This window comes from Wyeomyia smithii, chromosome 3 (assembly GCF_029784165.1).
Source record: "Wyeomyia smithii strain HCP4-BCI-WySm-NY-G18 chromosome 3, ASM2978416v1, whole genome shotgun sequence".
Lineage (NCBI taxonomy): Eukaryota > Metazoa > Arthropoda > Insecta > Diptera > Culicidae > Wyeomyia > Wyeomyia smithii.
Genome location: NC_073696.1, coordinates 3136551 through 3152700, shown reverse-complemented (window position 1 = coordinate 3152700; position 16150 = coordinate 3136551). Strand labels below are relative to the sequence as shown.

At 37.4% G+C, this 16150-nt stretch overlaps 3 protein-coding genes across 4 annotated transcripts in view; 1 reads left to right on the top strand and 2 right to left on the bottom strand.

Annotated features, from left to right (window-relative positions):
* The window catches only part of LOC129727275 (dual specificity protein phosphatase 3), a 150013-nt gene that overhangs the window by 18546 nt on the left and 115317 nt on the right, over nt 1-16150 (top strand). The gene's annotated exons all lie outside the window — the stretch shown is intronic.
* Nucleotides 3807-4793, bottom strand: LOC129727272 (mucin-2-like). Its single transcript, XM_055684939.1, has 2 exons — nt 4766-4793; nt 3807-4704 (listed from the first exon to the last, which is right to left on the bottom strand). The coding sequence occupies exons 1-2, from the start codon at nt 4770-4772 to the stop codon at nt 3839-3841; spliced, it is 873 nt and encodes a 290-aa protein (XP_055540914.1). The 5' UTR covers nt 4773-4793; the 3' UTR covers nt 3807-3838.
* On the bottom strand, nt 5151-6386 carry LOC129727273 (uncharacterized). The gene is made up of 2 exons (XM_055684940.1): nt 6042-6386; nt 5151-5980 (listed from the first exon to the last, which is right to left on the bottom strand). The coding sequence occupies exons 1-2, from the start codon at nt 6046-6048 to the stop codon at nt 5220-5222; spliced, it is 768 nt and encodes a 255-aa protein (XP_055540915.1). The 5' UTR covers nt 6049-6386; the 3' UTR covers nt 5151-5219.

The following is a 16150-nucleotide window of genomic DNA, read 5'->3' as shown; positions in this document are numbered from 1 at the left end:
CGAGCATTTTCTGCATGTATGCATGTATAGGTGTATGTGATTGTGTGTGAGTGTGGGTGTGTACGTGTATGTGCACCTTTTTTCGCACTCACTTCTCTCAGAGATGGTCTGTCCGATTCTTTCTAACTTGGTGTCAAATGAAGGGTCTATTTGCCGCTTAGGTTGCTGTTGAATTCCATTGTAATCAAACTTTCAGTTTCGGCGCTGCGTCAGAATGTGAAAATCGCTCTTATATCTCAGAAGCTATAAAACATAGTTGAATTCGAATTAATGGGCTTTTAAACCCTTAAACAATGAATTTCATAATGTTTAAACATGTGGTGGGAAAGTTATAGAAAGAAACGTAACCCGCAGACTGTTTAAAACTACAGCAACGATCAAAATATGTGGCCCCAAAACCATTTAAATTTGATATTGTACTATTTCAATGTTTGCGGCCTTGCTCGGGATTGAAGTTGAAATTAAAAGCCGTTCCTATCATTTCACTTTTTGCCTTTCTCTTAGAAAGGTATAGCAATCACTGCAAAAACTGAAGTTATAAAAGTGCTCAAAAGGGCCGAATGTCGTATATCACTCGATTCAGTTCGACAAGCTGAGCATTTTCGGTATGTGTGTATGAGTGTAACGCTCTCCCAATCTCACTCGATTTTCTCGGAGATGGCTGGACCAATTTCAATGAAATTAATTGTAAATGAAAGGTCTAGTTGCCCCATAAGACCCTGTTGAATTTTATTGTAACCTGATTTCTAGTTTAGAGATTATGTATCAAAATGTAAAATCACGAAACATCAATTTCTCAGAAACTACATAACCGATTTAAACAAAATTGGTTTCAAACGAACGGGCCACCTAAAAAGCTTTTAACTTTTGAATTTTATAAAGATTGAACATGTGGTTCAGTATTTATGGAAAGAATCGTGTTCTGGAGACTATTTAATCTCACTCATGTTTCTCAAAATCAGTATCATATAGAAGGTCTTGTTGCCCCATAAGACCCTATTGATTTTTTTTTTGCAAACGGATTATTACTTTGCCTGTTATATTTGAAAATGTGAAATCCAGCTATGAAAAGGAACATATTCCGAAGACTACTTGGACTCACTCACTTTTCTCAGAGATGGTTAAACCGATTTCCACAAAATTAGTGTCAAATGATAGGTCTAGCTGCCTCATAACACTCTATTGAATTTTGCTGTAATCGGACTGTAACTTAGGCTGTAATGTATCGAAATGTGGAATTCACGAAACTTCATTATCTTAGAAACTACACAACCGACTTGAACAATATTGATATCAGATGAATGGGCTAGTTAAGGGTAAACTGATGAATTATGATTGAACACGTGGTTTCAAAGTTCGGCTGCCCTATACGTCCCCTTTTCATTTGATTATAATCGAACTTAAGTCCGTTATGTAATCGTTATGTATTAAATTGTTAGAACAACGAAAGTCTATTATCTCTAGTATTACACGACCTATTTGAACATAACTAGTGTCATACAAAAGAATCATCTCTCAAACTTACAAATAACAAACTTCAAAACAATTTGATATGCTGTTCTAAAGTTTTGGAAAGAAAAAAAATTCAAAGACTATTCAACACCATACGTGCTTTGTTCAATATTTACGGCCTCAACATGATTTAAACTATTATCGTACTATTTGAACGTTCCCGGTATCGCTCGTGATTAAATTGTTCGAAATTAAGAGTCATTTCTTTTATTTCGCTATTTCTTAAGCACTAAAATCACGTCAAATTTTATATTTTTTACTTCAGTTACAACATCAATATTTTAGAACCCAAAGAGTGAATATACCTTTATTGGATTTAGGCAATCATGTAAATCTATTTTTACAAATAATAAGTTTGAATGAGAAAGGCTGAGTCTGATCGCTAGGTGGATTAATTTAGGTTTTTTCCCTAACGTTGTTCATTGATGTCAACTTTTGTCTGTCCTATACTCTACAAGTTGAAACCCAATTTATGCCACAACGAGACATGAACAATGCCATCTATTCCATTCGTCCTGAGGGAGTAGGGGGGAAGTTATCTGCTGATTGTGTCACTACAATAAGACCAAATAATATTAAAGCGGTGATGAAACTAACACCAATGACTTTAGAAAGTAACCTCTACCCTCTTGCTCACCGTGTTGTGTGTAATGAATAATAACTCCTCGTTGTCCCACCTTTAACATGCAGTTGTGTGTCAAAGGACATTTCATGTTCATGAAGAGAGTCTTTTTAAAAGCAGGTGTACAAAATTGGCTGAAAATATTCCAAACAACAAATTCGACAAACAGTCATCAACGCTGCAAGTTTTCGTAAATAGAATAATTGAATGATTAAAATAGAATTGATAGAACATTCACAGTAAAGAAGTAATAAAAACTTAGAGAGCTTATAGCCAAAATTTCCAAAACTACTACTACTGAGAAGCCGTTGTGCCGAAAAGTGGGTAAAGTTTATCAAAATACTTCGGTCTAGTAATTAATGAACACGCACAAAACTTAATTACCTATCAACAGCTAAAAATGTAATGCTCATTAGTTATCATCTGAAGAGAATAAATTAAATATTTCTAAAAACAAAGCAGAAAAGTCGTTTTACTAAATCAAGAGAGATTGGGAGATTTGGAGATTTTAATCTCACCTCAAACTAACTTTCAAACTTCAAATATTTGCAATATTTTGTCCTTCCGTGTCACTTTTTCACCTCACCTTTTTTTTACAAAAAAACGCCTGTTTTTGATGCCACTGATGAGGACACTCCCTTAAGTTGTTAGGCTGCTAACAGCTCTGAATAAATGTGAGGGCACTGGGTATCGAAGAATCGAATATTCGTCAATTGATAAATGGCAAATAGAACGTTACCGTGTACGTCAAAGGAGGTACTTGAATTATACTTGATTTTGAAGTTTAGTTTCAGCGTCCGACTGTGGGCGGCAATTATTTGTTATCATGTCAAAAACTAATCCTTCTGCACACTGTGCGGGAAACGGAACTCCTCCTATACATAGTATATATCTTGTACAATCGTTCAGATCGGGCAAACGTTCAAAGTCCTCTGTTCTGCACGGATTATCCTCTACCGGTACTATGTCCTTAACGCAAACAGCGTCCGATTCCGGAAGGCAAATATTTTCTCTCGCGTCAAAAATCAATCCTGCGCCACACTGTACGGTGTATGCGTTTTCTCCAACACATAGTGTATAACTCGTACAATCGTTTGGATCCGGTAAACGTTGAGCATCTGATGACTTGCATAGATTATCCTCTGCTAGTGCAGTAACCACCAGAATAGTTAAAATCCATAACACTGAAAATATAACTTCGTGATTATTTGCACTTCGAATGAATTTAGTTACTAGCCTTACTCTTCATTTCAGATGTGTTTCTAACCTTACCAAAATTCGAACTTGAACTATGGCTACCAAGATATTGGCTAATCAGTTTTATTGAACGATTCACGATAATTGGTAGAATCAATCTTGATTGCTGTCACTAGGAAGCGCTTTCAAATCACCCGTGTGTTATTTTCTTTCAACAAACAACGAAGATTACCACCGCTTTAGGCACACGTTCTATAGTCGCTATCCTTATCCAGTAATCAGTAGAAAGTCATTCGGGTTTCGGTTCATGTATGAAGAGTTCCACAAAATGTACTATGAAAAAACTGTACTATAAATAATAATAAATGTACAATTCTTTTTGAAAACTTTATTTAAACATGCTGCAATAGTGGTTTTCAATCTAACCCTTTTATACTAACACTTTTATGACTTTCACCCATAACAGTAAGGAGAATAAAATTCCTTTTCGTGTATCACCAAGCGCGATCAGAACCCAGCTGGACATTGAACGTTGAACGGATGATCACAGTGCTCCCTGTCCTGGTTCCAGTACTGATTTGGAGGGCAGGACAGTACGTGCAGCTGGCCAAAGTGGCACTGGTAGAATTTTGTGCAGTCCGCATGCGGGGCGAAGAACACCTGATGCGGCAGGCATTCCGGGGTACCTCCGCTCGGCGGAGTTGGTACTGGGGTGGGAGCTGGAGTTGGATTCCAAGTGGTTGTAGGAATAGGAGCAGCTGTAGTAGGAGCTTGAGTGGTAGGAGCTGGAGTAGTAGGAGCTGGAGTAGTAGGAGCTGGAGTGGGAGTTGGAGCCTGGGTACTTCCAGTTGGAGCCGTTGGAGCCTGAGTACTTGCAGTGGGAGCCGTTGGAGCCTGGGTACTTCCAGTGGGAGCCGTTGGAACTAGGGTGGGAGCCGTTGGAACTGTGATGGTAGTGGAAGTCGTTGGAATTGGGTAGGTGGTAAAGGGAGTCGTTGTAACCGTGGTAGTTGCAGGGGTTAGTGCCGTAGTAGGAATTGTACCTGGAGTTGTTGTAGGAGTGGTGACAGTAGAGGGAGTAATAATAGGGGAGGCAGTAGAGGTAGTTAAAGCTGGCGACGTCGTAGAAACCTCCGGTGTGGGTGGAGTGGCTATGTCCTTGATGCAAACCGCGTCCGCTTCTGGGAAGCAACTATTTGTTATAACGTCAAAACTTAATCCATCTCCACACTGTTGAGGGAACGGTTCGCCCTGTATGCAAAGAATATATCCTCTACAATCATCGGGATCGGGCCATTGCTCAAATGTCTCTGTTGTGCATGGATTATGCTGTGCCAGTGCAGTAACAACCAGAGTAGTCAAAATCCAGAACACTGAAAGCATAGTTTGCTGACTATTTGTGGTTCGAACAAATTTAGTTACTAGAAAACTTACTTATCATTTCACTCGTGCTTCTACTTTTACCAACACTCAATTTTAAACTGTTCCTACAGAGATATTGGCTAATCGGTTTTCATTGAACGATTTCCGATAACTGGCCATATAAATCTTGATTGAAATTGACCCTGTACAATTTTGTTCCACCCTACGAATGAGATATTGAGTTTCATTTCGGTGGAAAGCTGCACATACCAAAGGTGCACACAGTCGCTATCCTTATCCCGGAATCAGCAAAACGCTATTCGGGTCAATAAATAACTGTTGAACTCCAAATATAGTTCAACGGTGTACGCATTTTACATGATTACGATAATCTGTTTCTGTGGTAAGTGTGAACAAGCACGGGGATTTCATCTAGACATAAGCAGTGACCTCTATGTGTGAAACTCAAAATTTATTTTCTATACATTTCGTTTATGTTACTATAATAATAATTCACATGCATCGATCAAACTTCGGTAGTGCACTGAACGTTGAATGGATGATCGCAGTATTGCCGTTGCTGATTCCAGTGCTGATTCGGAGGGCAGGAGAGCACATACAGATGGCCGAAGTGGCACTGGAAATAAAGGTTGCAGTTCGGATGGGGAGCAAAGAAAACGTCTGTCACCAAACACTCCGGAGCTCCTGGTGGGCGTTCTGTTGTGGGAGCGATTGTAGGGGCCGTGGTTTGTACCGTAGTGGGCGTGGTAACGATCGCGGGAGTTGTGGTCGTGGGAGTTACTGACGTAGTGGCGACTGAGGACGTCCCACCAGTTGGAGCTGTTGGGACTGCCGTCGAAGCGGTGGGAGCTGTTGGAACAATCGTTGATTCAGTGGGAGCTGTAGGAACAGTTGTTGGCGCAGTTATGGTGGTAGTTGTAGTAGGAATTGAAGTTGTGGTTGATGTTGAAGCAGTAGTGGATCCTCCAGGGGGAGCTGTAGTGCTTACTGTAGTGGGGGTTGTAGTGGTTGCCGCAGTAGTCGTATCCGGAGCGGGTGGAGTGGGAATATCTTTGACGCAAACAGAATCCGCTTCTCTGTTGCAGCTGTTCGAAATTACGTCGAAAATCATTCCTTCAGCACATTGTACGATAAAAGGAGCGCCGTTCATGCATAATATATAACTTGAGCAATCGTCCGGATTTGGTAATGTTTCAAAACCCTCTGGTCGGCACGGATTATCCTGTCCTATTGCGCGACTAATTAATGTTACTAGAACCAGGTAAACTGTAGAAAAAATGTTTTAATGAAGGGTTCTTATATTTGATTTGGTTATTAGAAAACTTACTCAACATTTTTTCAGTGGTTTCTGGGTTCGTGCTGTGGTTTGTAACGTCGTCAACATTCAAATTTAAACTAACCCTTTTGGGACAGGATTCACTACTTTTATGCAGTAATTTGGTGGCGATCAATCTTGGTTTTTCGCAGGCGTTGCGCTGGAATGCCACTTAGTTCCGTCATAAGTTCGTGTATATCTAGTAAGATAGTGCCGTAACAAGGAAGTTATTTTTCAAAGCCGCTACTCGGTCGTTAGTCATTTTCGTTGTGCCACAATATCTTTATGTGGCGAAACAGGATAGACAAACGTCAAAACGGCCGAAAACTGGTTTGATGATTTTGCAACGATTTCCCAACTAACGGAAGGAGTTGATAAAGTTGAGAAACTTCGGCCTAAAAAAATGTAATCCGACAGCGGAACATATCCATTATTTCCAAAATGTTGTATCAGCAATGTTCTACAAGTTGTTCCGACACGCTGATACGATAAGCTTGATGAATTATGTTTTTCGGGCAGGGTTTCTATTCAAGCGTCACGAAGACTTGAATGAACTTCTTAGTCATACGATTTGGATATTCACTTTATCAATTGTAATTTCGCAGCTCATCTGCTAGACTACATAGTACCGCAAGATAAGACACAACGTGTGGAATTCTTACTATGGGGTGACGAAATAACATATTTATCAATTGATTACCAGATAGAGTCTGCCAAGTGGAATCCTGAAAAGATCGATTGTACTTTGGAACTAATGCGAAGGGAGGCAGTCCCATAAATATTTGTAAGTTTGATTCTATCTAGTATAGTTTACGCACGGATAGTGACTTAGATTACTAGTTACGGTATGTCAACCGTGTATCACGCCTGAAATAGCTGAACCCGGCGGCTCAGCATTAAGTAGCTCCGGGAGTCCCAAACTGCGGAGAAATACGCGCAGGATCGTGATCATGAGTAGCTCGAGCAGCTCCAAGTATAGATGACAGTTCTAAAAGGTATGCTATTCACGTCGATGCATTAATATTAGTGATCGTTATGAACTTTTTCAAATTTTGTATGAAATTTGAAATGATTTTGCATTTTAAACTAAACTTATAAAACATACTTTTCTGAAAAGTTATAAAAATGATGTTGAAACATGTTTTATTTGTGGGGAATACATAAACATGCTGCGGGTTAGGTAAAATATGCTGTTTTTCATCAATTTGCCAGTAACCTTTTTGCACTCTTCGTTTTTTTCTTGTACTCTAATAGCGCTTCTAAATAGAGTCGCTTATGTTTCATACAGTAACAAAAGTCATGAGCTATGACAATGACTAAGATTATGCTCCAACTATTAAAAATATAGCATTTTTATATATTTTATTTCGAATTATTGTCGCAATTTCTCACACTTAATCTACTGTGTTTCAACTGGAGATTCACTCTCCAACCAAAACAATCAGATATAAAACAACATAAAACGAGAAATTTCCAAAAATATTCTGAATTCCATACGAAACGCGAAATTTTTCATAACGAGATTTGTTTGTGTGCGTGGATGGACAAAAATGTAGCATACCTTGTAGAACTGTCATCATACTTGGCGAGCAGCTGTCCCATGAAAAGGTTAACCAGTCTCGTAAGCCGACATGTGCCCGAATGAAAACCGAAACCAGACGAATCGGCCTGCTTTCGGCTGAGCTTTAGCTGGTCAACAGGTTTTTGTAGTTGGGGTCACTGGTGACCGCCGATAATAACACCAGAAAAGAAATCCAGAGACGCATGCAGGCTTGAAATTGTGCCTATTTTTCACTTCGGAAGACGCTTTGATCGAATCGTGGGTGAGGACACCGAAGTTAACGTTGTACAAAATATATGATATGACCAATAGTCCTCTACGGAATCGAGACAACACCGCTTCTCGTGGAGGACACACCGATAGAAAATTCCAAGGACGTTCAATCTTGGAGTTTTCTATTGGAAGGTGCTGCGGACTATCTATTTACTATGGAGTACAGACGGACGACGGAGAATGACGAAGGCACATAAACTGTACGCTGCATGCGCAACTTGAAGAGAACCCCATTGCACACCTGACGAAAGTGAATAGACTATCTCGCCGAATCTCTCCTAACCTCACTTTTCTGACAGCTAGTGGTAACTTTGTTTACGTTTTGGATTTTGTGCTTTTGTGCTCCTGTCAACTTGTCTGGCAATAACGTTGTGGTAAAGTACAAAAATCTCCTTGAATCTTATGGATTTGTTTGTACAAATACTTTCACAACTAGACCAACTAGTTTGAACATATTAGATCACGTTGTGATCACGCTTCTCAAGTACAAAACGATACAGTAGTCAAGACAGTCAGCGATCATCTTCACATAATATCATGTTTTACAATGGCTCTTCCCGCAAACTTCGTTCCAATAACAAAAAAAATAGTAAACAATATTGTTACAGTCGAAGATGTTAGCTCGTTCCTCGAAAACATTACTGAACGTTACAATGTTTAACTAGAAAAATACACTAGTACAGTAACCAAAAATGTAAAAATACAAGGGACACAATGCCCCTGGAAGAGCTTGGGGTTATGGCAATTGATCAAACTTAAAAATAAATACTTGAAAAAAGTTAAACGAAAACCTTCGGACAATCATGCTAAAGCAAAAGAACGTATTATGAAAATATTCTGAGCAACACTACTCATAACAGATTATGGAAAAACATTAACGATATTTTTGGGCGCAATAAAAACATAAGTAAAATAAACTTGAAAATTGATGGAAATATTATAACTAGCTATGCCGAAAACAGTGAAGCTCTTAACAATTATTTTTCCAGTATTGGCTCCAAATTGGTTGAAACAATAACGATGAATGCTCGGCATGACCCGTTATCAAGTGTAAATGTTATTAGATAATCTATATTTTTACGGCCTAGTTCCCTTACCTGGATGTTATTTCGTTAATTCATGGCCTAAATTCTAGTAAAGCTCCTGGTCTAGATAAAATTACAACTGTATTGTTAAAATATAATGCTTGTTTTTTTTTTTTCAAACATCTTGAGTCAATGCTTCAATAGAATAATTGAGTCAGGTCAATATCCAGATTTGTCTCAAAGTTGCTAAGGTTACACCTATTTACAAGTCGGGCGATCCATGTTTACCTGATAACTATAGACCAATATCAACACTGTGCATATTCAATAAAATTTTCGAAAAACTCTTATTAAGTAGGTTTTTGGACTTCTTTGGAAAAAACGAACTATTTTACAAATTTCAATACGGTTTTCGACAAGCCTGCAGTACGTCGATTGCAATTACTGAGTTAGTAGACTATATAATTAATAGAAACGATTCTAAGCAGATGGTTGGGGCTTTGTTCTTAGATGTTCGGAAAGCCTTCGACTCTCTTAACCATGATATTTTACTAGAAAAACTTTACAAGTATGGCATACGGGGTGTTGCACATAACCTAATACAAAGTTGTCTTGATAATAGGAAACAATTTGTAAGTATTAATGGTGTTAGTAGTTCGTTGAAACCTGTGTTAACTGGGGTTCCGCAGGGTAGTAACATTGGACCACTGCTTTTCTTAGTTTATATAAACGACCTAGGTAATTTGCCCTTGAAAGGTGTTCCCAGATTATTTGCAGATGACACAGCAATTTTTTATACAGATTCCAATCTACACTTTATTATTGAAAGCATTAATCATGATTTGCGCGAACTCAATATTTATTTTTCAAGTAATCTGCTGTCGGTAAATCTTCAAAAAGCGAAATATATGATTTTCAAGTCATCGAGAAAAATTATACCCAATCATACGAATCCTAGGCTTGATCAAGTTCTAATTGAAAACGTTTATTCATTCAAATATCTTGGCATTAATTTGGATCCGACATTTTCATGGGAAATACAAATAAAATCAATAGAGAAAAGAATAGCAACATTATGTAGAGTATTGAAAGGTTGCATACTTTGTTCCTCAACATGCTCTGCTTAAATTTTACTATGCTCATATTCATTCTCAGTTACAGTATGTCATTATAGCATGGAGACGTGCGTGTAAATCAAAACTAGCCAAACTGCAAGCCTTACAAAATACGTGCTTAAAACTTATTTACGGTCTACCTCCATTGCATCCAACATTAGAGTTATATGGAAATAGAAACCACAATATGTTACCAATTTTAGGGTTATGTAAACTACAGACACTTTTATTGGTACACGATATCTTTCACAATGAAAAAACACATTCTAATCTAGCACTCAACACTGGGAATCGATCTCGCAAGTACTAGGCAAGCTGGTAGCTTGGCAGTTATCAGAACTTACAGGGGTCCCATACAAATGAAACACAAATTTATGAACATCTCGGAAACTAACCAAGCAAATGGAGCCAAATTTGGCATGTGGATGTTTTTAGAAGTAACAAATATGTCCATATTGGTTCGACACTCCTCCCTTTTCTGTTGGGGAAGGATTCCAAACAAATAAAACTCAAATATCGTAATCGTACCTCAAGACCAACTCCGGAATAGAGGTGATGTACAAAAGCCAAAAGTCGAGGATGTTATCATTCCGATAAAACCAATCATTTCAAACGATATGAACAAATCGCAACCGCGAATCAATAAATTTGAAATGTTTATAATTATTAAATGAAACACTAAAATATCCGGGACGAAGTTTGCCAGCTCAGCTAGTTATATGTAAAAAAAAACCCTGAAGCTAGTTATATGTAAAAAAAACAAACCCTGAAAGTTTCAGTACGATTGGAGAACCTTAATAACTTTTCATAGTTCGGAAAAACATTATATATTCCCATTTCAGTAGCTTTCCATTTGCACAAAAAAGTCTGAAACAAAAATGTTCTAGACCTGCCGATAGATGATTCCAATTTTGCTAGCATACTAAAGGGGACACTATGTGCTTTTGAATGATTAGTATTGGCTCGATACTATTTTTTTTTAAATAAGTACTTGCACCACTGTCACTGCACAGTACCAAAAAATGAAATTTACAGCTAATACAAATGAATGCACATATCAGTTTCTAGCACATAAAGTTTCACACCGTTAATAATGCACAGTACAGAACCGTTTTAAACCATGTAAATTTGTACGTTGAGTGATGTAAACTCAAAGCTTTGAATATAAATATGCATGCAAATTAACAATATATTCATTTACATTGCATGTGAATATAATGCCACACGGAATATTACATGGTTTCTAATGCTCCATTTATGTGCATTTAGAAAAATGTAATTTTTTTTCACTGTGTGTGACGTCTTCGGCAAAACGGTCAATACGAATATTAACGAATAAAATCGTTCGCGTGTACGTCGCAGTAGGCTTTCGCTCGTGAATGTAGAACACCCGTCGGTATTCGCACACAGAAAAAAATAACATTCGCGCATCGAAGAGATGTACACTGTCAGACAGAAAAAATATATACTGTAAGACAAAAAAAAATAGAAATACAATTTTAAATAATTCAGGGTATTGAGGAGTCTTAAGCAGTGGTTTTCTTCGCCTGCTTTTCTGTGGCAGTTTTATGCCGATTTAGATGTTCGATACTCTATCTTAAAAAATTCACATTTTTTTAATCTAAACTTTTTTGTAAGAAAATTACATAATATTGATAGTTGATTGAACTTTTTGAGCAACAAAATAAAACTTGTCAGAATAAACAGTTCATTACAGTTTTTTTGAAAGAAAAAAATAATTAACTATAAATCCGCCGATGACACTATTCCCATACCTATTAAACAAACCGTATTGGTTCCGAAAACATCTTTATCATCAATACTCGTCAGTTTATGAATCAAAGTTGTTTCTTTTTGTAACGAGCCGGCCGGCCGTTAGAGCCAGCAATGCACTTCCACTCTTTTATTTCCTACCTCGTCTCTTCACTGTTTTGTATTCGGGGCCCCGACACCGACGTCTGTAGTCTCCTTTTTCTTTCTATCATTTAGGTCGGTTGCAGGCTGTTTCTTTAGGAAGTTACGAATCTGGTCGATCAGTCTCTGTTTTCTCGATGACTTCATTTAACTTTCCGCACTTCTCTTTTCTCTAATTTTCTGCCCATAATCGCATATCAGTCTACCTTTGAGTAAATAAACCACGTAATAAATTGGGTTGGTCTAATTGTAATCAATTTTGATGTAGGAGATTTTGTTGTTTTAATAAAAGTAAAATTTCGGATATATAGGTTTGAAAGTTGAGAATGGTTATGGTTGTGTTATTTGAGGCAAAAGGTCCGGGTTAAGCTTCAGCAAAAGCGAATTGGCAACTGATTCGGCTGACAAATTTATCCTTCTACCCGATAGCATCAGTTTCAGAGCACTGAAAGCGCGTTCTACGGAAACTTGTGAAACTGAGCTTGATAAAACGATCATCGCAATTTTGTAGAGATCTGGGTTGGTATATTTTTTAACTTCCCAGTATTTAAGTAGATCGAAGTGGTTTTGTTTGTCCTTACTTTTAGATGGTCCTGAATTTATAGTATCGATAATTGATATCTTATCTCTCATTTCTAATTTTTTAAGTTTTCGAATGAAGGACATATTGTTTGTCACGTTCGTGTTAATTGACGGATCTTCGTTGAAAAAAACCGATAGAACTTTTTTCTAGTTCATCTTCAGTGTCAAGTGTGGTGAATTCATCGAATACTCCATCAACACGTCGATGTATTTTTATTAGAAATTCTTGAAAAGAAACAAAGTAAATATATGAAAAGTATATATTTGGAGCGTGTTTGATTCATCATTTGAAATATTTCAGGGACTGATAGAGGGCTTTATTTCATGAAATTACTCTTCTACGCATATGTTCTAATGTAAATGCACTAAGAGTTATTCGACTCATAAGTTTCTTGAATACGTTTCCTTAACCCTCTAGTGCCCAAGATTTTTAAGTATTTAATAAAGCTTTTTGAAGGTTTGACTGAAGCCCGCCAAAAGACGGCGTTGGGCACTAGAGGGTTAAAGTGGCTCTCACACATTATATGTTTACTAGTTATAGACCGTTCCGATAATTATAAATACAGTTACGATCAACCGTCATTTTAAATAACGTGCAGTATTCAATTAAACGTTGGCTGCGTCCTGTTGTTTACATCCAAAAGAAACAGATGCTGTCATTTTTTCTAACATTTAGTGCGAAATTTTGAAAATGCGTGGCCTTTCTCCCGAGCAAAGAAAGCGAATTGTGCACAAATGGGGCACCGTGAGTGGTCTTTCTATAAGAAAATTAGCCAGAGAAGAAGGTATAAGTGTCGGAGCAGTTCAAACCGCATTGCGGAAGTATTGTGAAGAGTGCACATTTACTGATGCCCCAAGACGTGGTAGAAAACCCGGGCCTGTTGATCCCACAATGGACAAAAAGGTTAAGGGATACTACAAGCGGCATCCTTCAGTATCAGTACGAGATGTGGCGAGAAAGCTTGAAACCTCGGCGAGTAACGTTATGCGTGCCAAGGGAAGAATGGGTCTGCAGATCCGTCGGAAGCAAAAGCAGCCAAAACGAAATCCAAAACAAGCTGAATCTGTGAAACCGAGAGCTCGGAAGCTTTATGACAAACTTCTGACCGAAAAAATGGGGTGTGTTATCATGGATGACGAAACCTACATAAAACTGGACTATAAGACTCTGCCAGTACCGCAATTTTATACATCATCGAAGGGAAAGGATGTCCCTGGACCAGTGAAAGCCATTTACACCGAAAAATTCGGCAAGAAGGTAATGGTTTGGCAGGCCATTTGTGAATGTGGGAAAATATCTCGTCCATTCATTACGAATGACGCAATGAATGGTAAAATTTACGTGAAAGAGTGATTGCAGAAAAGGTTGTTACCCATGGTTAAGCAGCATAACAATCCTCCAATCTTTTGGCCCGATCTTGCTTTCTGCCATTACTCTAAGGATGCACTAGGGTGGTATGAAACAAATAATGTCACATGTGTCCCAAAGGAGATGAATCCTCCAAACTGCCCTGAAATTCGCCCTATTGAAACTTTTTGGGCTTTAACAAAGGCAAAGCTGAGGAAATATTTCAAACCAGCGGACAACGTTGAAAAATTTAAAAAAGATTGGCTTAAAGTGGTAAAAATGGTCGGAGAACACATTGTGCAAAAGCTTTTGAGTAGTGTTAAGAGAACTCGCGTATCCTACGAAAAATAATCCCAACTTAAAATGAAACTGGAAAGAAAACACTTATTATCTATATTTCAGAATAAAATGACCCGAAAAAGCCTGTATTTTTTGTTTTATTCAAGAAAGAAGATGTATTTATAATTTTCGGAACAGTCTATAGAACAACTCTATTGACTCCATTTGAAAACTAAAATAAACTCTACTATAAACATCCTCTCCAAGTTCAAATGAATGTGAAACACAAAATTTTGAAGGAAAAATGTTCAAAAGAAGCACTATTTTGAACGCATTTTGATGTTTTCTTACAACATAGCGTTGTTAATATAACAATTTCAATACAGTATGTTTTGGGGAGAGCCTGCACCAATATAAAACTGGTAATCAAACCATCAGTTATCCTACATTAAAATTGCAAAAATGTGATCGAAATTATTTTGACCCAAAAAAATTGATTTTAGAGCCTAGAATAAAGAATAGAATGACTCTTCAGAAGAGTCATTCTATTCTTTATTCGCCATTTTATAGAAGTTGTTATTTTTTAATCAATTCATTCAACAGTGAGAAACGAAGTTTTCTTTTCTCATTTTGGAATATAAAAAAATTTTTATAAAAAGTTATGTTAAAAAATATATTTAAAGGGCATTACAATGAAAACTCCACAATAGTTCATTTAAACAGGTAGTTAGAAGTATATTGCCTTCGACAAAGTTCAACAAAGTATTGCCGAGGTTCCGGAGAAGGTTGTGGCACCGACACTTCGGGACCTCTACGAAAGGATCATTACGTCTTTCAACAAGACCAGAATAGACTGCATCCTTCCCAGCTGGTCTCGAAGTACGATGTTGGCAACAAATTAATGTAAAAGATATTCAGCGCTATTGAGTAGCAGTTGTCATGTTAGGTACACGCTCTTACAGGAGTATCCAAAATCAGAGTAATTTGTAATTGTACACGCTCCCAGCTGGTCTCGAGGTACGATGCTGGCCTAACAAGCCAGTCGTCGTAGGTTCGAGTCTCGGCTCGGTAGAGACTGTGAGTGTCAGTAGGATCGTAGTGCTAGTCCCGCAATTGTCCTATACACCAAACAGTTGGCCGCGAAGCGAAGTCTATGTTGAATGAACAGAAGATCCAAATCGTAAGGTAGAACCAAGGCTTTGCTTTTCAGTGCCTAAAATCGCGGGCAAATTTGCCTTTCCAAAGTGCGTACCGTAAAACGGGGTAACATTGAACAGTTTTACCCTTCTCATGAATAGTTGAAATTTTGATTACTTTTGCTAAATTTGAGTATAACATGTTAGTCTTGTGTCATTAGGGGTCTGAACCATATTGAGTTGGTTGAAATTTTTTATTGTTTTGATAACCAAATTTTAGAATTAATTTGATTGTTAAGTTTTTTACTCTCAGTAAGTGCCAAAAAAAGCACTTTATACTAGTCGAATATTGAACATTTCGTATTCGTTGACATGTTTTTTAAATCCGTTATTTAATTTTCTCAATCAACTAGAAAAAATTTTAATCAAATTTATTACATTTACAGTTAATTAATTTATATTTGTTAAGAAAGTCCAGTTTTATGCTATAGCCAAGACATCATTCTGGCCTACGAATAGAACGTAAGAGGCTAGAGCTGGCCTATTGATACTACCGTTGTTGGAAAGCCCTTGCATATATGATCAACATACGTTTTCTAAACACAAACATTTTACAACGATTGCTGACTTACAAAATACTTCTGGCATCACTGTTTTTCATCAACGAAAGGTAAAATTACATATGGCATAAAAATGACTCGCAGTACATACAAGTCAGTACAGATCAAAATTACCCCAAATATGGAAAATTGAAACAACGACGAAAAATATATGTTTTTAATGTTCAAGTTTTCGAAGTGCTTTAAAAACTAACTTCTCAAGTTCTGAGGATGTCAGTATAGGTTCTAAAAATATGGAACCTGTAATTTCAGTTGCAAAATAATAAAT